The 25321-nt window shown below is 44.0% G+C and overlaps 2 protein-coding genes across 3 annotated transcripts in view; both read left to right on the top strand.

The window, feature by feature from the left end:
- Positions 1-19713, top strand: part of LOC106566507 (membrane-bound glycerophospholipid O-acyltransferase 2) — a 92181-nt gene extending 72468 nt beyond the window's left edge. Inside the window, exons 5-13 of the mRNA XM_014134629.3 lie at positions 21-76; positions 2263-2317; positions 4232-4415; positions 6813-7005; positions 8703-8806; positions 8926-8990; positions 9309-9441; positions 14113-14264; positions 15256-19713. Coding sequence (XP_013990104.1) covers positions 21-76; positions 2263-2317; positions 4232-4415; positions 6813-7005; positions 8703-8806; positions 8926-8990; positions 9309-9441; positions 14113-14264; positions 15256-15442 — 1129 coding nt within the window. The 3' untranslated portion in view covers positions 15443-19713. The remainder of the gene's footprint in view (positions 1-20; positions 77-2262; positions 2318-4231; positions 4416-6812; positions 7006-8702; positions 8807-8925; positions 8991-9308; positions 9442-14112; positions 14265-15255) is intronic.
- A 233-nt stretch (positions 19714-19946) lies between these two features.
- Positions 19947-25321, top strand: part of LOC106566340 (kinase D-interacting substrate of 220 kDa B) — a 110781-nt gene continuing 105406 nt past the window's right edge. For both annotated transcript variants that reach the window (XM_014134444.3, XM_014134305.3), the window contains exon 1: positions 19947-20134. The gene's annotated coding sequence lies outside the window, so the exon portion shown is untranslated. The remainder of the gene's footprint in view (positions 20135-25321) is intronic.

The raw sequence follows: 25321 nt of genomic DNA, 5'->3' as shown, positions 1-25321 counted from the left end.
TCCTGTGTTCTCTCCTATAGGCCAATGATGGTCATCACTCAGAAGATCACCAGCCTTGCGTTTGAGATACATGACGGTGAGACACGTGTGTGTGTGTGTGTGTGTGTGTGTGTGTGTGTGTGTGTGTGTGTGGCTAAGGACTTCAGCCATCATGGTGATGGAACACGTCATTGATAAGGCTGCCATGGCAGTTGCCTGGGAGGTGAAAGCAGCAACAGAGAGGGAGACAATTACAGTGGTTTTATGAACTGCTCTCAATTTCCTCTTTTCCAGCCAGCTAAAGCTACAACTAGCATGGGAAGTCAGGAACTCTACCACGTTCTATGCATAGTGAGAGAGATCTGCGATCCCCTTTTTAACAAAAACAGATTCACGACATCAGAGGGGATATGAACATCAAATTGTATTATTGGTTTCAGCTGCTAGGCCTTTTTCGTAGGCAAGTTTCCATATGTGTTTTAGGCTGGGTTTCTGTATAAGCACTTTGTGACATCTGCTGATGTAAAAAGGGCTTTATAAATACATTTGATTGATGCGTTTGGCACCTTGCAGACAATATATAGTCCCCCTTTATATCCCGTTCATCTGGTTTTATTCCTTTTGAATTGAAAAACATACCATTTCAACTAGTGCTCTCAATAAATACCTCTGTCGACAGGTTGCATAATGCAGTAATTGATGCTCCAGTGCTTGTATGGTGAGGAATTTTGACAGTGGAGTCAGTTGAGGAGGCAGGGGTGGCATTGTAAACACGTATGTAACAAGAAATGTTCTGTCCCTCCCTCTCCAAGGTCCTCTGTAAGCCTTTCCCCTACACCAAATCATCCATAATGTCAGATACTGTGTGTGTCAAATCAAATCCCTGTTTATTCGTCACATACACAGTTTATAGCCGGTATAAACAGTACAGCGAAATGCTTACTTGTAAGCTCCCTCAGCAGTGCAGTACAGTGTGTGTGTGTGTGCGTGCGGTGGTTTGGGAATTACATAGCTGTAGTCCTTTTGAAGTCTTATAAAGTAGAACGCCAGTGTTAGACGTCCAGAAGCAGTCAAAAGGCCACTGTAACTAATTAAGGGATTAGTTGGGATGTCACATTAAGAGCTACATGTTCTTCTGTAGAGGGAAACATGTCATGTATTACGTGACCAAAGTGTAATCACTGGAAAAAGTGTACACCCAAGTAAAATGGAAAGATAAGTAACATTTAGAATTATGAAATTAGACAGTGCCCATTTTCCCATTCATTTGGGATTGGCCAGATCTACACAACATATGTCGTGTGAAGTCATCTCCTCATTTGACCTCTTGAGGTCTGAAACGTCTGTTATATTTTGGAGAGAAATATATCCCTTTAATGTTTGCTGGAATTCCCATGCTGCCCCACAGATGGTAAACAGTGTTTAATTAGCATGGTAATGAGGTTATGTAATAAGCCCCTCCTTCTCCCTGTCCTCTGCTGACTCCGGGCTCCATTATCACTGGGTCGGTTACCCACGACCCCTGACCCTGCCTCTCACCACAGGGATGGCCTTTGACCTCTGTTTTGACTGGCCATTAGGCCACACAGCCCTTGGGGCCACTGGGAAAGTGTCAGTTATTGCTGTTGAATAGTATGTTTGTTCCGGTCTGCAGCATTCATATGAAAAGGAAGAGTTTATGGCTGCTTTTCTGTATCTTATGTAGTGGACAACATACTGGAAGTATAGCCTATTATGGTGTAACCTCATTATCAATGACATGTTGACTAAACTGTAGGTCCTCACCTCTCACTTCTAGAGCCGACTGACATGGAAGAGGATAGCTGCTGAGACTAGACCTAGTTGTCAACTGCGGTGTAGGCCTGTGTGACAGTGTCCTAGTGTACAGGCCTTAATGGTTGCGTGTGTGTGTTTTTGGTGGGTCGGCATGATTTGCTGTGTGTTCGGTGCGTTGGACGTTGATAAGGAGTTGAATCTGGTTATCAGCTGAATGACAGCCTGGTAAACAGAGCATTACTCCCATCTCTTCCTCGCCTCTCACGGTAGCTAGCAGTGGCTAGCAGCTCTGGCTGAGGTAGATGGCGTCAACTCAATATTAGGAAGGTGGTTTTTCGGCACATTTTTCTTAGAATTCAAATGCACACACTTCTTACTTACTCTGGATATCTGCGTGCAGTCATGACAGTCCCAGGTCACTGCATAATGTATTAGGAGTTTAATGTATTTAGGGGGGGTGGGGATGGGTTGGATGTAGTCATGTGACCAGACTCTGTGTTCCCATAGGTTTGGCGAGGAAGGAGGAGCAGCTGACCCCCAGTCAGAGATGCCTAGCTGTAAGGTATGTGACCCAGGTATGTTTTTATTCTCCCAGCTGGACTAGAGATAGTTCTACTGCCATACTAAAGGTATTACTGTGGGACGTGGTCACTGGGAAAGCCTCCATGGTAGCCGCGAGCTAGTACTCATGTCACGTGTATAGTTTCTGTTGTTCAGTGACATTTTTTGTTCCTCTCTTTTTTTGGTTCTCTCTCACTCCTTCTCCTTCCCTGTCTTTCTTTCCCTCTCTTTCCCATTGTGTCAAACATGTGTTTTTTTTTTTTCTACTCTGATTTGATAACGATATCAACACAGAAAGATCATGTAGGTACCCTGTAAAATGTAGGCCTCAACTGGACAATTGTTTCTAAAGAGGACGAGAGGATGGAAATGATTGTCTGGAGGAATCTTAAATTATTCCATTTTCTTCCCATGAAATTACTGAGAACAGAATGTTCCTGGTATTAACAACAATTAGAGCGATTTATTATGACTTAAACACCCCAGCGCTCCTCTCACAGTCTGTGAAAGAGGCTCTGAAGGAGTTTGTATCCTGCTCCAAAGGGTTCCCAGCGGTTGCATGGCAACCGCACGTATATCCCGTGTCATGTGACCAGGGTAATCAGGAAGAAGCTGGCAGTGACCAAGGAGTGGAGCGCCAACCTACCTTGTGAAAGGAATTTAATTTAACGTTGTGAGATTTTTTTGTTTGTTGTTGAATTGCCACAGTTACAAATATGTTATAATATTGTAATCTGCTGATATACCTAAAACAGCTCAACTACAATTTAACCTAGCCAACCCCTTGGCCAAAGGACAGAAATGTGACATTAGCTGCTCATTGTGACTTTGCTGCTCACTTTGAGAGAAACTCCAGGGAAGCGAGAAATTAGCAATCAGTGTGTTCCCCTGACCTTGCAGTACCTCCACCACCATACTCAACAGATTGCACTTGGCAGGGAAAGGCTGAACTCACTCCCTCCAAAGTGCTACACAGATGTAAATGCTGCCAGTGTAACAAAGCCTCTTTACAAATCGGCTCCTAGAACCATAAGCACCGCAACCATCCATTTTACAAAAGTTTATGAATGCTCTGATCTTCATGTCCTCACTAGCCACCACCCCAGACATTTTCATAAACTTTTTTTGCGTCTGCCTGAATTTACAACAATTTGTCCTCCGAGGGAAGAGTTGAGTTCGAATACCCATCCTGTATACTACAAAATGAGCATATACTTCATACTATTAGTTAATTTTAGTATACTGTAAACGAATGGTATCCTATCAGTTGAGTGTGCTAGCACTTCACCTGTCTACCGGAAGTTGATGCTGTTGCTATGCAACTTCTTGCTAGCTTGTTATCATAACAAATTACTAGTAGTATGACATCCAGAAATGTTTGGCATACTAACTATATCCATACTATGACCAATAAGCATACAACATACTCAATTTACGTCACAAATAGTACAGTTAGTATGCGTTTTGGAACTCAAGTCTCTACTCTTGTTGCTCTACTGCTCTACTTGGGTGGCGATTCAGTATTTATATTTAACCTTTTATTTAAGTAAGCCAGTTAAGAACACATTATTGTAAATTACTAGTAAAATTAGTGTGGCCATACTAGAATGCTACAACAAAAGTGCTGAGGCATGGGATACGTGTTCCTAATCTAGGGTCAAGGCAGTGTAGGGGTAACGTAGCCCTGCTTACTGTGCTAACAGGCACATGGATAGGAATGAGACAAGGGTCAAGTTATTTGTAAGGTATGTTAGAGTTTTTAGTTAAATCTCCTTTGTGCTCAGAGAACGGGATGCAGTGCGTCCATGTTTTTTTTAGCATGACTCAATAGAGACGATCCTCGGCTTGACCCTCTAGTTGCTAACAGCAGCATCTCTGTCTCACATCTCTTTCTGGTCTTGTCCTCTTCCCCCAGGAGGATGCCCAGTCTGCTAGAGTACCTGAGCTACAACTGTAACTTCATGGGCATCCTGGCTGGGCCCACCTGCTCCTACAATGACTACATGGCCTTCATCGAGGGCACGGCCTACCAGCCTCGCCACCTAGAGACCAATGGAAAAGAGAACGGGAAGTACAAGCACACAGAGCCCTCGCCCAAGGTACCACACTGCCTGTCTCTCATTGTTAGACTGGTCAGGAGTAACTTGGTAGAATAGAATTATTGGCTGATTCCTCACGAATCTAGAACAAAGAAGGACCATGATCTGGGGTATTTGCTACTTTTAGTGTTATGATTAGAATTTATAAGCATTACCAACAGAGTGAGTGGCGAGCTTGGGACTAAAGGATTCTATCTTCAAAGAGATGATTCAGAGATAATTGGCTTTAAAGTTCACTGGTTTGAATGGTGTCAGCAATTTTTATTTTATTTTTTTGTATTCCAGGGTTTTTTTCTGGATGAAAATGGTACTTAGGGGTTGGGCGTGGCGGGGGATTGGCCGTGTGTGTATGTACTGTATACAGTGCATTCGGAAAGTATTCAGACCCTTTCACTTTTTCAACATTTTGTTACAGCCTTATTATAAAATGGATTAAATTGTTGTTTTCACATCAATCTTCACACAATGCCCCATAATGACAAAACAAAAACGTTGCTGCACAGCTATTTTCAGGTCTCTCCAGAGATGTTCGATCGGGTTCATGTCCGTGCTCTGGCTGGGCTACTTAACGACATTCTGAGACTTGTCCCGAAGCCACTCGTGCATTGTCTTGGCTGTGTGCTTAGGGTCATTGTCCTGTTGGAAGATGAACCTTCGCCCCAGTCTGATGTCTGGAGCGCTCTGGAGCAGGTTTTCATCAAGGATCTCTCTGTACGTTGCGCCGTTCAACTTTCCCTCGATCCCTGACACTTGGCATTCAGGCCAAAGAGTCCAATCTTGGTTTTCACCAGAGTATCTCGTTTATCATGGTCTTAGAGTCATTTGGGTGCCTTTTGGCAAACTCCAAGCAAGCTGTTAAGTGCCTTTTACTGGGGGGTGGCTTCTGTCTTGCCACTCTACCATAAAGGCCTGATTTGGTGGAGTGCTGCAGAGCTGGGAGAACCTTCCAGAAGGAAAACCATCTCCACAGAGAAACTATGGAGCTCTGTCAGAGTGACCATTGGGTTGTTGGTCACCTCCCTGACCAAGGCCCTTCTCCCCCGATTGCACAGTTTGGCCGGGCAGCCAGCTCTAGGAAGAAGTCTTGGTGGTACCAAACTTCTTCCATTTAAGAATGAGGCCACTGTGTTCTTGGGGACCTTCAATGCTGCAGACATTTTTTGGTACCCTTCCCCAGATCTGTGCCTTGACACAATCCTGTCTCTGAACTCTCTGGACAATTCCTTTGACCTCATGGCTTGGTTTTTGTTCTGACATGCACTGTCAACTGTGGGACCTTATATAGACAGGTGTGTGTGCCTTTCCAAATCATGTCCAATCTATTGAATTTACCACCGGTGGACTCCCAATTTGTAGAAACATCTCAAGGATGATCAATGGAAACAGGATGCACCTGAGCTCAATTTGGAGTCTCATAGCAAAGGGTCTGAATACTTATGTAAATAAGGTATTTCTGTAAAAAAATCTACATTTGCAAACATTTCCAAAAAATTATTTTCCTTTGTCATTATGGGGTATTGTGTGTGTCTGTGTGTAGATTGCTGAGGATTATAATTTTTTTTAAATCCATTTTAGTATAAGGCTGTAACGTAACAAAATATGGGAAAAGTGAAGCGGTTTGAATACTTTCCGAAGGCACTGTATATGTTTGTGTACAGTATAATTGATATCCCATTCCGGAGATTGAGTGTTGAGCTTTTCCAGTGAGCTACTGTTATGGCGACGGTATTCAGGGAAGGGACACAATATAAGCAGTGTCAAATATGGAGTGTTCTGTCAGCCTAAAGGGTGTTTTAAGGGACTTGTAGGCTACTCTTGAACAGAGCTGTACCCATGCTTTTTCTTTGTCTCTTCAAAACACAAAAGCTGCAACACAGCACGTTCAATATTTACTGCTGTCAAATAGCTCCTGCTGTTGTACATAATGGCATAGGCGTTTCTAGGTTCTATTTCCGAAGTTTCTTGCATAACACAAAGCTAATATTTCAGATGCTAGTATACCTTTATTTAACTAGGCAAGTCAGTTAAGAACAAATTCTTATTTACAATGACGGCCTACCCCGGACGACGCTGGGCAACTTGTGCGCTGCCCTATGGGACTCTCAATCACGGCCGGTTGTGATAAAGCCTGGAATCTAACCAGGGTCTGTAGTGACGCCTCTAGCACTGAGATGCAGTGCCTTAGACCGCTTTAACTTTTTTTGGTTCTATCGACTTCGAGTTCACATCTTCACATATTGAAAAAAATTGCTAAACTATAAACGGACTTAAGCAATTACCTTTTGGTAACCCTAGCCTGCAGGTGTAATGCATTATCTGGTTATAATGCTTCGTAAGACTTATAAACATGTATGACCTCCTTTATGTCTTATCTCATATCTGTTTTTCCCCCCACAGAATGACATTATCTCCAAACTTTGTACCTGTGCCATCTCCCTGGCCATCTTCCTGTCTGTGTCTAAGCTCTGTCCGGTGGAGCGCTCCATCGACGACAAGTTCATCGCCTCTACCCCCTTCATCCTCCAGGTCCTCTACCTGTACCTCTCCATGTTGGCCACCCGGCCCAAGTACTACTTCATTTGGACCCTGTGTGAGTGCACTTTAGTATTATTCCTGTGACTAAATCTGAAGTAAAAAAAGAATGCATATGTGAAGTATTTGGGATTTGAAGGCTGCTGGGGCAGAATAATGTGGGTGTTAGCCACACCTTATAACAAATCAGGGTGATATTGGTTCTGATAGTGGCCCTTCTAAACTCACATAAAAGTTGGGCTACTTGCGGTGTTACACTGCCCTCTAGTCTCAAGGTGGAGAACTCACTATCACAGAGCCTCTGTTCATTCAGTAGTACGCCTACTATCATCTAACAGAATGGTCTTGACGGTAAGAGATGTTGTTATTCTGTCTTGGCCGCTGACATTCTGCCTGGTGTCGTGTCTTTGGCATCATTAAACTGAAGACATGTTTATCAAATGACTCTCTGTAATTATTATTACGCGATTAAACTGATTAATCGTGTAACTGTAATTAACTAGGAGGTCAGGGCACCAAGGAAAATATTCAGATTACAAAGTTATAATTTTCCTAATATAACTTTCAGATGTTATAATATCTGATCTATGAGTCCTCTGATTAATGATGTGTTAGTTTACCTCACGTTAGTCTCATTCCAAACGTTGTAAATTGTTGGTTATCTGCACGAACCCAGTCTTCACTATGTCATCCATACATCGTCTTAAAATCGTTTATTTACTCAACTAAATAATTCACAGAAATGCATAAACAGATATGGTTACAAGGAAATGATAGGAGAATGTGCCCTAGTGGGCTAAACCGGCATGGCGGCTTGAATGAAAAAGCGGGAAGACTAAGGAACACAGAAACAGCTTTGCTATCGTAAATACAGTATCTTATGCATTCTAAATTACTGGCCATTTGGAAAAGGAAAATGCAATAAATATTTACTCTGAGCTGCGCTTCGGTAGGTTGGTCGTAGATGCTGGCCGTGTTGGCCAACAGAGATCTTCCTGTCCTCGGAAGAATGTCACTGGTGGTAAAATGGAGACATTGTAGTATCTTCGTTGTGTGTTAGACTGGATCCGTCGTCCGTCCTTTCCTAGCCCACGTCTACAGCGGCCGCTGCTAACTCAACAGCTAGGAAGTATCACTTCTGTAGTGAATAAGGGTTCAAAGTTCATACCATTCGCAACCAAAGCTCACGCTGAGGTTGGCTTAGTTCTGTACTTGACATGTGTGTCCTTTTAACGCAGAGGCTGCAGACCTCACGTACCCGGAACAGGCTGGTTATGTTTTCGTCACTGACTTATATAGTGGCGAGGGGAGAAGGGTGTGTTTCATCGTTTATAACCCCCGTCTCTTCACAGGGGCGGGCCACTGATTGGTCAGGGCTCTTTCCTTATGAAAACCCAATTCTCTCATTTGGAACTAAAATTACATTTAATCTCCTAACAGTGTATACTTTCCCAGGTACAGTTTATGTCGTCCTGTCATCAGTCATAATGTCTCAGATGACAACCGAACAGACATCATATTCATTAAGTACCTGGCATATTTCCAACTGGTTCTATTACAGAAATATGGTTCCTTTCCCCCACTTGTTTGATGTTCCCAGACTCTCTATGTTTAACAAAGGCTATTCAACAGTCCTTCAGTAGAGTCAGAGAGAGAGGGGAAGGGAGAAAGGTATTTATGGGGGGGTCATAAACCTTACCCACAGGCCAACGTCCATGACACTGGTAACCTTTGTTGTGTTTTCCAATTGAACAGCTGATGCCATCAACAACGCTGCAGGCTTCGGCTTCAACGGCTACAACAAAGATGGCTCCCCAAGATGGGACCTGATATCCAACTTGAGAATACTGGACATTGAGGTCAGGCCCTACCTTTTTTTTATTCTTCACATTTTCACTAGTACTGTAGTAGTAGTGTAGGCTTGTATTTCTTCGTTTGGCTACATTCACTACTAGAACAGCACCATCTGTCTTTTCAGTTTGCCACCAGTTTCAAGATGTTCCTTGACAACTGGAATATCCAGACAGCACTATGGCTCAAAAGGTAAAATGCATCATAAACCAGATTACTCTGTACTATCTTACTACAGTAGTCATGTAGATAGTACAATCTAAATGATAGTATATTGTAGATAAACTGTAGATATAGTATACAAAACATCTGCACTGGTCTGCTAGCGCTGCCATCATCTCTGCACAGATCACATCTCTACACAAATTGGGATGCTAATGCTATAGTTAGCATAAGCTAGTGTGCTAATGCTGAATCTGTGTCATGTGCACTCAGGCTGAGATGCTAGTATTGTGATTAGCATTAGCTGGTATGCTAATACTTTACCTGTACCATGTCTGTTCTCTACAGGGTGTGCTATGAGCGCTGTCCCATCAACCCCACGGCGGCCACCTTCCTACTGTCGGCCATGTGGCACGGCGTGTACCCTGGGTACTACCTCACCTTCCTCACCGGCATCAGTATGACCATGGCAGCACGGGCAGTGAGTACACAGTCAACACAGCTGGTGTTACCGACCAGGAATCAAACCAACTCAAAAACTGCATAAGCCCTCTGAGCTAAAGCCTAAGTGTTAACTCTGGCAGCTAACACAAGTCCTCAAGTGTCAGGCAAGGTTACAAAAGCACATCATTGATGTCTTTAGCTGGTGTTGTCCCATCTCATTTGTCAATGCATGTGTCAGTCACCACTGGACCTGGAGTCGACCTCTGATATAGTAGAAGTGAAGTGGTGGACTGGGAGGATATTCATGTGAAGACCACAGGGAAACATAGCTGTGACCCTGATATTATTTTTTTAAGAGGCTTGGGCACTGGCCGCTAGGGTTTAAAGCACATACCCCTTGGCACGGGCGGATGGGTTTGTGTGTTTGGGAGGGGGCTCAGTCTGGTTACACATGAGCAATAGTGAGCAAGGGTGTGTAGCAGTATGATAGAGACAGGGTAATGGACAGGGTGTGGGTAGCAGTATGATGGGGACGGGGTGTGTGTAGCAGTATGATGGGGACGGGGTGTGTGTAGCAGTATGATGGGGACGGGGTGGGTGTGTGTAGCAGTATGATGGGGACGGGGTGGGGGTGTGTAGCAGTATGATGGGGACGGGGCGGGGTAGCAGTATGGTGGGTGGGGGTGGGTAGCAGTATGACGGGGACGGGGTGGGTGTGTGTAGCAGTATGACGGGGACGGGGTGGGTGTGTGTAGCAGTATGACGGGGACGGGCGGGTGGGGTGGGTGGGGGTGGGTAGCAGTATGACGGGGACGGGGTGGGTGTGTGTAGCAGTATGACGGGGACGGGGTGGGTGTGTGTAGCAGTATGACGGGGACGGGGTGGGTGTGTGTAGCAGTATGACGGGGACGGGGTGGGTGTGTGTAGCAGTATGACGGGGACGGGGTGGGTGTGTGTAGCAGTATGACGGGGACGGGGTGGGTGTGTGTAGCAGTATGACGGGGCGGGGTGGGTGTGTGTAGCAGTATGATGGGGACGGGGCGGGTGGGGGTGTGTAGCAGTATGATGGGGACGGGGTGGGGGTGTGTAGCAGTATGATGGGGACGGGGCGGGTGGGGGGGTGGGTAGCAGTATGGGGGTGGGTGGGTGTGTGTAGCAGTATGATGGGGACGGGGGGGTGTGTGTAGCAGTATGATGGGGACGGGGTGGGTGTGTAGCAGTATGATGGGGACGGGGTGTGTGTAGCATGTATGATGGGGACGGGGTGGGTGTGTAGCAGTATGATGGGGGTGGGTGGGTGTGTAGCAGTATGATGGGGACGGGGCGGGTGGGGGTGTGTAGCAGTATGATGGGGACGGGGCGGGTGGGGGGTGGGTAGCAGTATGGTGGGTGGGGGTGTGTAGCAGTATGATGGGGACGGGGTGTGTGTAGATGTATGATGGGGACGGGGTGTGTGTGAGCAGTATGATGGGGACGGGGCGGGTGGGGGTGTGTAGCAGTATGATGGGGACGGGGCGGGTGGGGGTGGGTAGCAGTATGGTGGGTGGGGGTGGGTAGCAGTATGATGGGGACGGGGTGGGTGTGTGTAGCAGTATGATGGGGACGGGGTGTGTGTGTAGCAGTATGATGGGGACTGGGTGGGTGTGTGTAGCAGTATGACGGGGACGGGGTGGGTGTGTGTAGCAGTATGACGGGGACGGGGTGGGTGTGTGTAGCAGTATGATGGGGACGGGGTGTGTGTGTAGCAGTATGATGGGGACGGGGTGTGTGTAGCAGTATGATGGGGACGGGGTGTGTGTGAGCAGTATGATGGGGGTGGGTGGGTGTGTGTAGCAGTATGATGGGGTGGGTGGGTGTGTAGCAGTATGATGGGGTGGGTGGGTGGGTAGCAGTATGATGGGGTGGGTGGGTGTGTGTAGCAGTATGATGGGGACGGGGTGGGTGTGTGTAGCAGTATGATGGGGACGGGGTGTGTGTGTAGCAGTATGATGGGGACGGGGTGTGTGTAGCAGTATGATGGGGACGGGGTGTGTGTAGCAGTATGATGGGGTGGGTGGGTGTGTGTAGCAGTATGATGGGGGACGGGGTGGGTAGCAGTATGATGGGGACGGGGTGGGTGGGTGGCAGTATGATGGGGACGGGGTGGGGGTGTGTGTGTAGCAGTATGATGGGGACGGGGTGGGGGTGTGTGTGTAGCAGTATGATGGGGACTGGGTGGGTGTGTGTAGCAGTATGATGGGGACGGGGTGGGTGTGTATAGCAGTATGATGGGGTGGGGGTGGGTAGCAGTATGATGGGGACGGGGTGGGTGTGTGTAGCAGTATGGTGGGTGGGGGTGGGTAGCAGTATGATGGGGACGGGGTGGGTGTGTGTAGCAGTATGATGGGGACTGGGTGGGTGTGTGTAGCAGTATGATGGGGACTGGGTGGGTGTGTGTAGCAGTATGATGGGGACGGGGTGGGTGTGTAGCAGTATGATGGGGACGGGGTGTGTAGCAGTATGATGGGGTGGGTGGGTGGGTAGCAGTATGATGGGGACGGGGTGTGTGTGTAGCAGTATGATGGGGACGGGGTGGGTGGGGGTGGGTAGCAGTATGATGGGGACGGGGTGGGTGGGGGTGGGTAGCAGTATGACGGGGTGGGTGTGTGTAGCAGTATGATGGGGACGGGGTGTGTAGCAGTATGATGGGGTGGGTGGGTGGGTAGCAGTATGATGGGGACGGGGTGTGTGTGTAGCAGTATGATGGGGACGGGGTGGGTGGGGGTGGGTAGCAGTATGATGGGGACGGGGTGGGTGGGGGTGGGTAGCAGTATGACGGGGTGGGTGTGTGTAGCAGTATGATGGGGACGGGGTGTGTAGCAGTATGATGGGGACTGGGTGGGTGTGTGTAGCAGTATGATGGGGACGGGGTGGGTGTGTGTAGCAGTATGATGGGGACGGGGTGGGTGTGTAGCAGTGGGGTGGGTGGGGGTGGGTAGCAGTATGACGGGGTGGGTGTGTGTAGCAGTATGATGGGGACGGGGTGGGTGTGTGTAGCAGTATGATGGGGACGGGGTGTGTAGCAGTATGATGGGGTGGGTGGGTGGGTAGCAGTATGATGGGGACGGGGTGTGTGTGTAGCAGTATGATGGGGACGGGGTGGGTGGGGGTGGGTAGCAGTATGATGGGGACGGGGTGGGTGGGGGTGGGTAGCAGTATGACGGGGTGGGTGTGTGTAGCAGTATGATGGGGACGGGGTGGGTGTGTGTAGCAGTATGATGGGGACGGGGTGTGTAGCAGTATGATGGGGACGGGGTGTGTAGCAGTATGATGGGGTGGGTGGGTGGGTAGCAGTATGATGGGGACGGGGTGTGTGTGTAGCAGTATGATGGGGTGGGTGGGGGTGGGTAGCAGTATGATGGGGACTGGGTGGGTGTGTGTAGCAGTATGATGGGGACTGGGTGGGTGTGTGTAGCAGTATGATGGGGACGGGGTGGGTGTGTGTAGCAGTATGATGGGGACTGGGTGTGTGTGTAGCAGTATGATGGGGACGGGGTGGGTGTGTGTAGCAGTATGATGGGGACGGGGTGTGTGTGTAGCAGTATGATGGGGTGGGTGGGTGTGTAGCAGTATGATGGGGTGGGTGGGTGGGTAGCAGTATGATGGGGACGGGGTGTGTGTGTAGCAGTATGATGGGGACGGGGTGTGTGTGTAGCAGTATGATGGGGACGGGGTGTGTGTGTAGCAGTATGATGGGGACGGGGTGGGTGTGTGTGTGTAGCAGTATGATGGGGACGGGGTGGGTGGGGGTGGGTAGCAGTATGATGGGGACTGGGTGTGTGTGTAGCAGTATGATGGGGACGGGGTGGGTGGGGGTGGGTAGCAGTATGATGGGGATGGGGTGGGTGGGGGTGGGTAGCAGTATGATGGGGATGGGGACGGGGCGGGTGTGTAGCAGTATGATGGAGACGGGGCGATGGACAGGGGATCATCATTGTGACCGTAGGAGAGTCATAGAGGACAGAGAGGCCCGTGGTAGACAGATGGTGTCCCTAGATAACCTCCACATCTCCTCCACACTCAGCTGCATTCTCCATCACATCTAGGAATAACACAGTCATAAGCTGTCATGATAAACAACTAGATGTTACGATTCCCTATCCGGAAGTATACACTTTGCACTTGCTTAACGAAAGCATATGATTGGTATCAGCACAGGCTCCTATGGGAGTTTTCGTGTGTGTTAAACCAGTGCATTTGTTTTACAAACCACAAGGCGGTAGTGAAGTGAGTGCAAACCTTGGTGAGAACGGTAGCGAATCACAACACAGCCACGATATCCTGAAAAGGAATTTCAGAAAGAAAAAGCTCTAGATTCATATTGATACTAAAAATGCATTCTAAACACTGGTCATGTGTGAGTTATGCAGTAATGATGGCCGTCCAAGTTGATTGCTTCTGTTCATGTAGTATAAAGAACTGGGTCAGTCAACTTCTTGTTAGGAGTTAGTTTATAATGGATACAAGAGGCCATTTCAGTCTGAAAGCTGATTTGTGTTGACTTGTTCCTGGAGATGTAACTGCCTTCACTAATGGGCCCATCTTCTCTAACCTCCATTGCGTCTTCTCTGATTTATGCAATACTTATTGTTACTTTCTGTATCTTAAAACATTATGTTGCATTGACTTTGTGATTTATTCACAATTTCTTCCTGTGGCTCACTTCCAGCTAAGACACAACATCAGACCCTACTTCCTGGGTTCAACGACACACAGGAGCGTCTACGATGTCATCACGTGGGCGGGGACTCAGATCGCCATCTGCTACACGGTGGTGCCATTCGTTCTATTGGCCGTTGGGCCGTCACTCAAGTTCTACAGGTGAGTGGCGTTACTGATATTCCACATGTTCTACCAGCTCTTTTGAAATGTAATACATATGTAAGAAGTTATGTTATATGTAACAATGTATATTCAAAACAGTGTAACTTTATCGATGCTTGCGTAGACTACAAATGTTCATGGCTTGGTCCTAGGAAACGTGGGAAGCACCACTAAGTTCAAAACCCCTGTGATTCTTAGTGATTTTTTTTTTCTTCTCCAAATGCCAGTTTAACAATGCAGGCCAATGATATGCAAATGAGTAAGGCACAGACAGGGACACGGCACAGAAAAGAACCTCTGTTCCACTTTCTTTGTGGCCTCCCTCAGCGTCAAACTGTTAACGAGACAGCTTAACGACTAGAAGACCGGGACGATTGACGGGGAGAAATAAACAGGGGCTATATGTGATCAGGGCACTCCAGTGAAATAGAAGCAAATCTACGGTGTCATTTTGCGGAAGGTTGTTAAATCTGCCAGGCTGAGAGGCATATAAACCCCAGTCATTAAACAGGAGAGTTTTAGTGGCTGGCTGGCTGCTGGAATGGATGGATGGAGTGAGGGAGGGAGGGAGGGAGGGAGGGAGGGAGACCTAGTCTGAAGCCATGAGGTGCCTTGAGGACATGGTCTTCTGTTTTAGGGTTTAATGGTCCACTGTGCTGCTGACCAGGTGTGGACTTTAATAATCCCACAGTCACAATACACTGTCGGTACATAGCGGGCAGGATTTTCTTTCTCATTAGGATTAGCTAGAATAACTTGTCAGGACTCGTTCACCCATAATGAATACAAGTAATTTATATTCACAGTGACATTTTGTGAACTCTTCTGGAATCTACATAGAACGCTACATAGAAAACTCTCCTTGGCATGTTCTTTCAGGGGCTTAGGCCTGGATGGCGGTTATGTGACACATGCATTTGTGAACAGTGCTATACGGAGCGGATGACATCTTCATTGATTCACTGATTGATTGATCCTCTCTTTCCAGGTCATGGTACTACTGCATACACATAGCCTGCCTGGTCCTTGTGATAGTCCTTCCAGTGAAGCCCCGGCACATCCGCATCAAGGAGGAGCAACAGCAGCAGAACAGCCTACAGGGGGGGTTGACCGAAGACCACAACAGCCACTCCATCACAGACAACAACTGCAACCAGAAACACAAAGCCACATGAGACCTAGGAGGAAGCCCCTCCCCCCACACCTCAGCGCTCAAACAACCGGCACAGGGAGAACAGAACTCTGCTCCAACACTGAGACAAAGTGCGGCAATTCTTTGATACCACAAAGAACCCAGAAAATTGACAAGAACACTGGCATAACCGACAATAACAAACACTAATAACAACAACCAACAACAACCCGTCAAACCTTCCATTAGCGAGGAGAGACCGCAAATCATGCTTTGGAGAAATGAGAAGAAATGTGAGGAATGGATAGAGAGAGTGGTATCTGAGGGCCACCAAATGGCTAGGATCTAATGAGCGAAAATAATGACATTAGCGATGATGCTAACAGTGCAATGCTAATCGACAGAATGCCAAGGCTCTGAAGTTGCCTTAAACCCTCTATGTACTGCTAGCAGGTTAGCGTCCAGGCTAGGTGCATATTCTGCAGGGTGAGAATGGTTGTGCTGAGGGGAGATCTTGTGGCGTTGGGAAATGAAGCAGTTGTCGTTGGACCTCCGCCATGTATAGGGCGCTATACAGGCTAGTCAGACATGTATCTAGAGGGTTTTTGTCAGTGTCCGAAAAGGATGTAACCTCTACTAGAAAAAGAGGCGTGGTAGAAAAGTGAGAGAAATATATGAAAGAAATCTAACTTTTGTCTGATGCCAACTCCAAGCAGGCTGCCTTAGGATCTTCTAAGCATTGTTTGATTACTGTCACTTTAGTTTTTTTCATATCTGCTGCTTTTTTGGAATGATACTCCTTCTATAGAAATGAGGGTGCGTTACAAAATAAGTGTGTTCACGGTGACTGTTGATTTAGATTAATTGTTTTTAAGGGCTTTTTTTGACATGGGTTTAATTTCCTACTGTAATTGATTACAAACTGTAGGTTTCCTCTAGGTTCAGATGTCTTGCCTGCCTCTGTAGCATCCGTTACAAGTTCAGTACTATTAATGTGGTTTGAAATCTACGACTATGTTAGATTTACTTTCTGAAAAGTTACTTAAATAAAAATCTCCCTCTATTAGTTTTTGAATCCATAGCCTCTAAATGAAATGCAACAAACTGTATTGTGACCATACTGTATGAGTAATCAGATATAGGATGTGATGATTAATATCACACTAACTGAAGCTTAACTGTAAAGTGAATTATGTTTCTAAAGCTACAGAGCTACACTGTAGTCCAAATGAAGCTGACTTGGATGTGTCTGAATTTCCTTTCAGTAACACTAAAGGTTGGGCAATATGTGTTTGACGTTTGGGAAACCTACTGTATGTAATATTATTTGGGAATAATGGAAAAATTTACATTATTATTATGTTTCAAGTTTTTATTAATCATATGTACAGGATACACATGGTATACACCATCCAACGAAATGCTTACTTGTTTAATGCTTAATTCTTATGCTCCAATTATGAAGCATAACTCGTATGCTCAATTGTTTTGTGACCCTTTTAATAAACAAAATCATATTCAAAGCCATATCCCAGACATAAGCCACAACCCAAGAGGTTCCATCATTACTGTAATGTGGGAACCACTGGGGTAAGAGATACATCTGGTGGGTCCAACCAACTCTTCTATGAGGGGGGTGTTGATTGTGGTGCAGAGGACAGCCCATGAGCATAACCAGAACGTGTGTAGGCTAAGGTTCCACAGCGCCCAGTTTCTGCAGAGGTATGGACAAAGGCATACTGGGACGAGAAATCGGCCATGGAATTTCTAACACTCCTCGAGGCCCCCACACCGGCCCATTTCTTTCCTTGAAGTCCCCATTGTTAGCCAGATAATTGTCATTTTGTGCTACAAAAAAAAGTTACACAGGCCCACTGGGCTTAAAATGGACCAGCCTATCTGACAGTCCGCCCCTGGGTATGGAACATTCCATTTCATACAGTGCAGGCAGCCATTTAACACCTTTTTGACCATACAACATTTATTAGATGGTAAGACTTGGATTAGTACTGTAGTACAACCAAAATGGCAGCCAATGAACCCGTTTTTGGGGCTTTCTTTTGTGATCATGAGTAACAATGCAGTAGATTCGGGTTTTCCAATGTAATCTTAATTCATCTTGTTTTTCTAACGTGCATACTCCTTCCATAAATTTGTGTATTTATGTGATTTTTAGATGTTCATGTGGTCTATGAGTGTATTTGTAGCCAAGGCATAATGCCTGATGAAAGGAAAGGGATGCTACCTTTACCAACTAGTTGAAAATTGCACTGCATGGCCACCCAAATCTAGCCTGGTTAAACTAGACTGAACACTATGCTCGCAATTGTTTGTGCAACATTGTGTGGTTTATCCAGGCTACCCCAAACCAGCAGATCAATCCAAACTGCTCCATATGTCCAAAGTGCCAAGTCATAAACGGCCCAGATACGTATGTGAAAATATCATTGTTATTTTTGTGTCTAGAAAGAACTTAATGAAAGATTTGTATAAGTCCTTTGGGAAGAAAAAAAAAACAGATTTTATGTCGTCAAATAAAAAAATACTTTTTTTAACACTAATGAAGAGATTTAAAACCAGAGAGTCTTCTCGCTCTCCTTCTTTTGCACTTTTGATAGGAATGTGAGTGTGGAGTGCTACACAGGGAAGTTGCCAGGGAAATGCAAGGGGAAGAAGGCAAAAAAGGGATGGGGATTCACAGTGTGGATAGAAATATTTTATCCTCATGGGATAATTTGATAGGGATGTGTTAGGGTGCATCCCAATAGTCCTACATGGCTTCCATTCCTTGTCTCCTTCCCTTCATCCTCACTAGTCTGAAAGTATAGGCCCAGTGAAAGCACTATGGTAGATCTCTACCATTGATACCAGCCAAGCTTTCACAAATCCAGTTATTTTAAATTGGTATAGATGGAGGAAAGAAGATTATGCCACTTTGGACTATTTGAGATATACCATAAGTGTCTGACTCTGACCCTCTAGGTCTCTAGAAAGAGCGCTTGGAAAATGAGACAGGTTCAGGAGCACAAAGTCACTGGCCTGCACCTAATCAGAAGCACAGTGGAAATGAAAAAGCTTGAAATCTGGGTCTAAGAGATCCCTCTCCTTTCCCAACCTAAAACAAATAAGAATCCTCTGCTTTATTTGTGTGTGTGTGTGAGAGGGAGGTTCTGTATATTTGTCCTTTTATTAAACTTGGAAGCATTTGTTTTGAACAGTCATGTCTATGGTAAAATGCAGATTATTGGAAATGCATGTAAGACGCAACACATTTGTCTGATCCCACCGTCTGCCACCATCAGTGGACAGGACCACACGACTGCTAATAATACTTATGTATCAGTGTCAGTAAACATGGCTCTGAATGCTATATCAGTTCTGGATCATATTTGGAATATTTCCACCAAGTCCTCTCCCAGGCATTAGCTATCATTATTCGGTAGATTGTATAATGCAAATGACTCTTATTCCAAGAATCCAGAAATTGGGATGCGTTGATGAAATCAAATTTTATTTGTCACGCTTCATAGACAACCGGTGTAGACTAACAGTGAAATGCTTACTTACAGGTCCTTTTCCAACAATGCAGAGTTAAAGATTAGATTAAAAAAAAAATATATATATATATATATTATAATAGAAATAGTGACAAGGAATAAATAAATACAGTGAATAACCAATTGTATTATTATCTTTACAATGCCTTTCTGTGCATCTGTCTTCACTTCAGCTAAGGAGATTTGTGAGTGAGCTTTCTACCCTTTACTGTTTACACTGCTTGCTTTCCAGTTTATGCTAGCATTCTTAAAAGTTACAGTTCATTTGGATTAAAAGTTTATTGGAGGATCTTTCTAATCTACTATACGCTGACCTGGTTTTGAGTAGGTTGAGGAATATTCAGTCTCGTATTCTGACATTAGTTTTTTTAATTTGTTTTGCTTTAGTTCACTTCCAATACCACGTGTGAAATTAACATAAGTCATACCAAATTTGCCTTTCCTGAATTCACCTGGCTGTTCTTTAGGCTATCTTTGTTTAAATAAGAGTATCATTTTAATAAATGGCTGTTTTTTTATTTATTTATTATTCACAAAAACGTGGGGGTGGTGTCAAGTTGGTCACTTTTGTCAACACTGTGAAGCACTGACCACTTTTATACTTTCTTGTAATAATGCTTTTTTGTAACCGTCTGTGGCTGTTGGGACATAGGCCTATGTATTTTTGTTTTGTCTAAATGTTTCAGTTATATATCTTGACTGTGTTGGTGATGTATGTTTCTTGGCAGTAGCCTACTGATTAAACCAGCTGATTATATACGTTTCGTGGTCATTTTTTTTTTTGGTTATGCAATGTAATGTAGGCATATCAATTAACTAGCTTACATGGTAAGGCAGGCCAGTGTTGAACAACACACTTCTAGCCTTGAACAACAACAGATGAGGCGGTGAAACGTTGACCCGTAAGGTAAGCGCGTACTGCGGCCGCGTGCACCGTGCAGCTGTTGACACTTTTTTGCTAACTTTTCTCCATGCCACGCCTTCACTGTAATAGTAGGCGGAGATTTTACAAGCCACTCAAATCGTCAAATGTTCCTAGCTAGCTAAACTGCCTGAAAGTTACAACATGGTTGTGGTGTCAAAACAGTCAAGAAACGGAACGTTGGAAAATAAAAAAGGAAGCACAGGGTAACCCAGCTTGGACGAGAGGAGGTTGTATTGTTTATTACTCCTAAAAGGTAAGATTCGAAGCAACCTGGGTTTTTGTGATTAGCAAGCATGGTAGCTAGTTAGCTTCAGCAGGATATTAGAACCCTTCTGTCTACGATATCAGCGATGCTGGCAGCACGAGCGCAGATTCTTTTCCCTTCAAAATAAGAGTCCCCTGTAAAGACTATATATATATATATATATATATATATTATATATATATAATATCGAGAGAGATGTGTGTGTGTGTGTATATATGTATGTATGTATGTATGTATGTATGTATGTATACAGAACCAGTCATCATAGAGCTTTATATATATATATATATATATAGAGAGAGAGAGAGATGTGTGTGTATGTATGTATGTATGTATGTATGTATGTATGTATGTATACAGAACCAGTCATCATAGAGCTTTATATATATATATATATATATATATATATATATATATATATAGAGAGAGATGTGTGTGTGTGTGTGTGTGTGTGTATATATATGTGTATATATGTGTATGAGTGTGTGTGTATGTATGTATACAGAACCAGTCAAAAGTTTGGATACACCTACTCATTCCCGGGGTTTCCCTTTATTTTTACTATTTTCTACATTGTAGAATAATAGTGAAGACATCAAAACTATGAAATAACACATAGAATCATGTAACCAAAAAAGTGTTGAACAAATCAAAATATATTTGATATTCTGCAAATAGCCACCCTTTGCCTTGATGACAGCTTTGCACACTCTTGGCATTCTCTCAACCTGCTTCATGAGGAAGTCACCTGGAATGCATTTCAATTAACAGGTGTGCCTTGTTAAAAGTTAATTTGTGGAATTTTCTTCGTAATGCGTTTGAGCCAATCAGTTGTGTTGTGACAAGGTAGGGATGGTATACAAAAGATAGCCCTATTTGGTAAAAGACCAAGTCCAAATTATGGCAAGAACAGCTCAAATAAGCAATGAGAAATGAATACATGAAGGTCAGTAAATATGGAACAGTTCAAGAACTTTGAAAGTATCTTCAAGTGCAGTCTCAGAAACCATAAAGCTCTATGATGAAGCTGGCTCTCATGAGGAACGCCACAGGAATGGAAGACCCAGCTTTACCTCTGCTGCTGCAAATAAGTTTATTAAAGTTACCAGCCTCAGAAATGCAGCCCAAATAAATGCTTCACAGAATTCAAGTAACAGACACATCTCAATGTCAACTGTTCAGAGGAGACTGGGTGAATCAGGCCTTCATGGTCAAATTGCTGCAAAGAAACCACTAATAAAGGACACCAATAAGAAGAAGAGACTTGCTTGGGCCAAGAAACATGAGCAATGTCCTTTGGTCTGGAATCCAAATTTGCGATTTTTGGTTCCAACCACCGTGTCTTTGTGAGACAGATGAACGGATGACCTCCGCATTTATTGTTGAGTATTTCCCACAGTAAAGCATGGAGGAGGAGGTGTTATGGTGTGGGAGTGCTTTGCTGATGACACTGTCTGGGATTTATTTTGAATTCAAGGCACACTTAACCAGCATGGCTACCACAGCATTCTGCATCGATACACCATCCCATCTGGTTTGGGCTTAGTGGGACTGTCATTTGTTTTTCAACAGGACAATGACCCAACACACCTCCAGGCTGGGTAAGGGCTATTTTACCAAGAAGGAGAGCGATGGAATGCTGCATCAGATGACCTGGCCTCCACAATCTCCTGACCTCAACCAAATTGAGAGTGAAGGAAAAGCATCCAACAGGTGCTCAGCATATGTGGTAACTCCTTCAAGACTGTTGGAAAAGCATTCCAGGTGAAGCTGATTGAGAAAATTCCAACACTGTGCAAAGCTGGCATCGTGGCAAAGAGTGGCTATTTGAAGAATCTCAAAAGAAAATATATTTTGATTTGTTTAACACTTTCTTCATTACTACATGATTCCATATGTGTTATTTCATAATTTTGATGTCTTCACTATTATTCTACAATGTAGAAAATAGTAACAATAAAGAAAAACACTTGAATGAGTAGGTGTTCTAAAACTTTTGACCGGTAGTGTGTTATAATTTGAGATTCTTCAAAGTAGCCACCCTTTGCCTTGATAACACCCTTGAATGAGTAGGTGTGTCCAAACCTTTGACTGGTACTGTATATATACAGACACAGGAGTATGTTTCTGCTGCCTGTGTGAAGCAGGATGTGAAGTCTGACACCACCTGAAGTCCCTCCTACCATTTCATTTGCTCTTCAGACTGTCCATCAACTCCTGGCTGAAGCCTACGTCACAGCCACTGACAACGCATACAGTGCCTTCGGAAAGTATTCAGACCCCTTGACTTTTTTCACATTTTGTGACGTTATAGCCTTATTCTAAAATTGATTATATGAAAAAAAAATCCTCAGTAATCGACACACAATACCCCATAATGACAAAGTGAAAACTGTTTTTTTTTTGTGTAGCAAATTTATTACAAATAATAAACAGAAATACCTTATTTACATCAGTGCCTCTTTGCTTGACATCATGGGAAAATCCAAAGAAATCAGCCAAGAACTCAGAAACAAATTGTAGACCTCCGCAAGTCTGGTTCATCCTTGGGAGCAATTTCCAAATGCCTGAAGGTACCACGTTCATCTGTACAAACAATAGTACGAAAGTATAAACACCATGGGACCACGCAGCCGTCATACCTCTCAGGAAGGAGACGTGTTCTGTCTCCTAGAGATGACTGGCATCACGAGGCAGGAAAATTATGTGGATATATTGAACCAACATCTCAAGACATCAGTCAGGACAATTAAAGCTTGGTCGCAAATGGGTCTTCCAAATGGACAATGACCCCAAGCATACTTCCAAAGTTGTGGCAAAATGGCTTAAGGACAACAAAGTCAAGGTATTGAAAGTGGCCATCACAAAGCCCTGACCTCAATCCCATAGAAAATTTGTGGGCAGAACTGAAAAAGCGTGTGCGAGCAAGGAGGCCTACAAACCTGACTCACTTACACCAGCTCTGTCAGGAGGAATGGGCCAAAATTCACCCAACTTATTGTGGGAAGCTTGTGGAAGGCTACCCAAAACATTTGACCCAAGTTAAACAATTTAAAGGCAATGCTACCAAATACTAATTGAGTGTATGTAAACTTCTGACCCACTGGGAATGTGATGAAAGAAATAAAAGCTGAAATAAATCATTCTCTTTACTATTATTCTGACATTTCACATTCTTAAAATAAAGTGGTGATCCTAACTGAGCTAAGATAAAGAATTTTTACTAGGATTTAATGTCAGGAATTGTGAAAAACTGAGTTAAGTGTATTTGGCTAAGGTATATGTAAACTTCCGACTTTATCTGTATCTACTGCAGCCCTCATCCTCCACATACAACACCCGTTCTGCCAGTCACATTCTGTTAAAGCACAAACATCCCTGGGTCGCTCCTCTTTTTAGTTCGCTGCAGCTAGTGACTGGAACGAGCTGCAGCAAACACTCAAACTGGACAGTTTTATCTCAATCTCTTAATTCAAAGAATCAGACATGGACACTCTTAATGACCGTTGTGGCTACTTGCGTGATGTCTTGATCATTATACCTTCTGATACCTTCTGCCCTTGTGACATGTTTTGTGCTGCTACCATGTTGTGTTGCTACCATGTTGTTGTCATGTTGTGTTGCTACCATGCTGCATTGTCATGTGTTGCTGCCTTGCTATGTTGTTGTCTTAGGTCTGTCTCTCTTTTATGTAGTGTTTTACCAGCAATTTTTACCAGAACGGTGAGATTTGAACCTTTCATGGAGTAAGCAGCATTACTAGTTGTTTATGGCTCTCTCATGATAAATAACCTTAATTGGTTTTTGGGATTACGTGGATTACATTTTAGATTATATTTAGTTACATTTAAGAGTTATCCGGGTTTCCATTCAACCTTTTTATGCTTGTAAAGTAGCAGTACATGTTGGATAAAAAATGTCTCGACAGGCCAGATGGAAACAGCAAATTTGTCAGTAAACTTTCCAAATGTCTACAAAACTAAATACGCTAGACAAGGTGGCATGTTTTTGTGTCTGATAATTAATCATGCGAGAAATGGCAGTGGAAATGCCATTATGCGCAAATATAGATATAATAACCATCATATTGAAGTAAGCTTGGAGTCATGACTTGTTTTGTGGTTCTCACACTACGACTTGGGAAACCATCCAATTTATTAGGCTACAGATGAAATAAATGATGATGAACTTCACAGGGTGGTGAAAGTGCAATTTTTGTGGGGGACAAAACCATCAGTAGAGTTGAAAATGCGATAGAAACCCATTTTAAATAGTATATTTTATTCTGTACATGGGAATTTAACCGCAAAAGTTATTTTTATGTGCACTACTTAATCATGCACTGCTTTTTATCCGCAACAAGTCAATTTGATGGACACACATCTCTGGTGGGAAAATGTGCATATTGTTTTGATGCAGATGTAAGAATATTTGCATGAAAATCTGTTGCCAATTGGGATGGAAACCGAGCTATGGTTTTGAAAAGGTTGTGGTAATATTTAATTCAGTACAGAAATGTGTAGGCGGCATAACTTACCCTGTCCAGCAGCTCAAATTACCTCATACCCGTGGTAAATTATGCCAAAACAAGCTATGTTTTCAAAACTTTAATTTTTACATTCATTCTAATTTATTTCCAGGGATACACAACATCCTGAAATATATGTGGATATCTTCGTTAGAAAGAATGCTATATTTCCCTTGACTGAGTGATGCTGAATGTAAACAATGGCTCAACTTACCCCACTCTCCCCTAACTATCCTGTAATGGCTAATGGAGCATTATATTAGCCTGTTACAATCTGTTAGCTAGGAGCTACTGTATATTGGCATATTAAAACAGCAATTCAGGGCTATACAGGGCTACCATTTTGGTCGCATATGCTCCTAAATATTTTACTGTGCTACCTGGAATTTTTATTTGGGCGGACAGTGCCCCTAGGGGAAAAAAACAGTATTTTGTAATTGCTGGCAATGCTCATCATTAATACCTCAAATATTTTTCCTTGCGCTCCTAAAAGTCTTTATGTGCTCCTACTAGAGGTCGACCGATTATGATTTTTCAACACCGATACCGATTATTGGAGGACCCAAAAAAAACGATACCGATTAATCAGACGATTTTTGTATATATTTGTAATAATGACAATTACAACAATACTGAATGAACAATGA

This window comes from Salmo salar, chromosome 01 (assembly GCF_965601325.2).
Source record: "Salmo salar chromosome 01, fSalSal1, whole genome shotgun sequence".
NCBI classification, from domain to species: Eukaryota; Metazoa; Chordata; class Actinopteri; order Salmoniformes; family Salmonidae; genus Salmo; species Salmo salar.
Note: the sequence above shows the minus strand (reverse complement) of the source record. Positions and strands in the feature narration are given on the sequence as shown.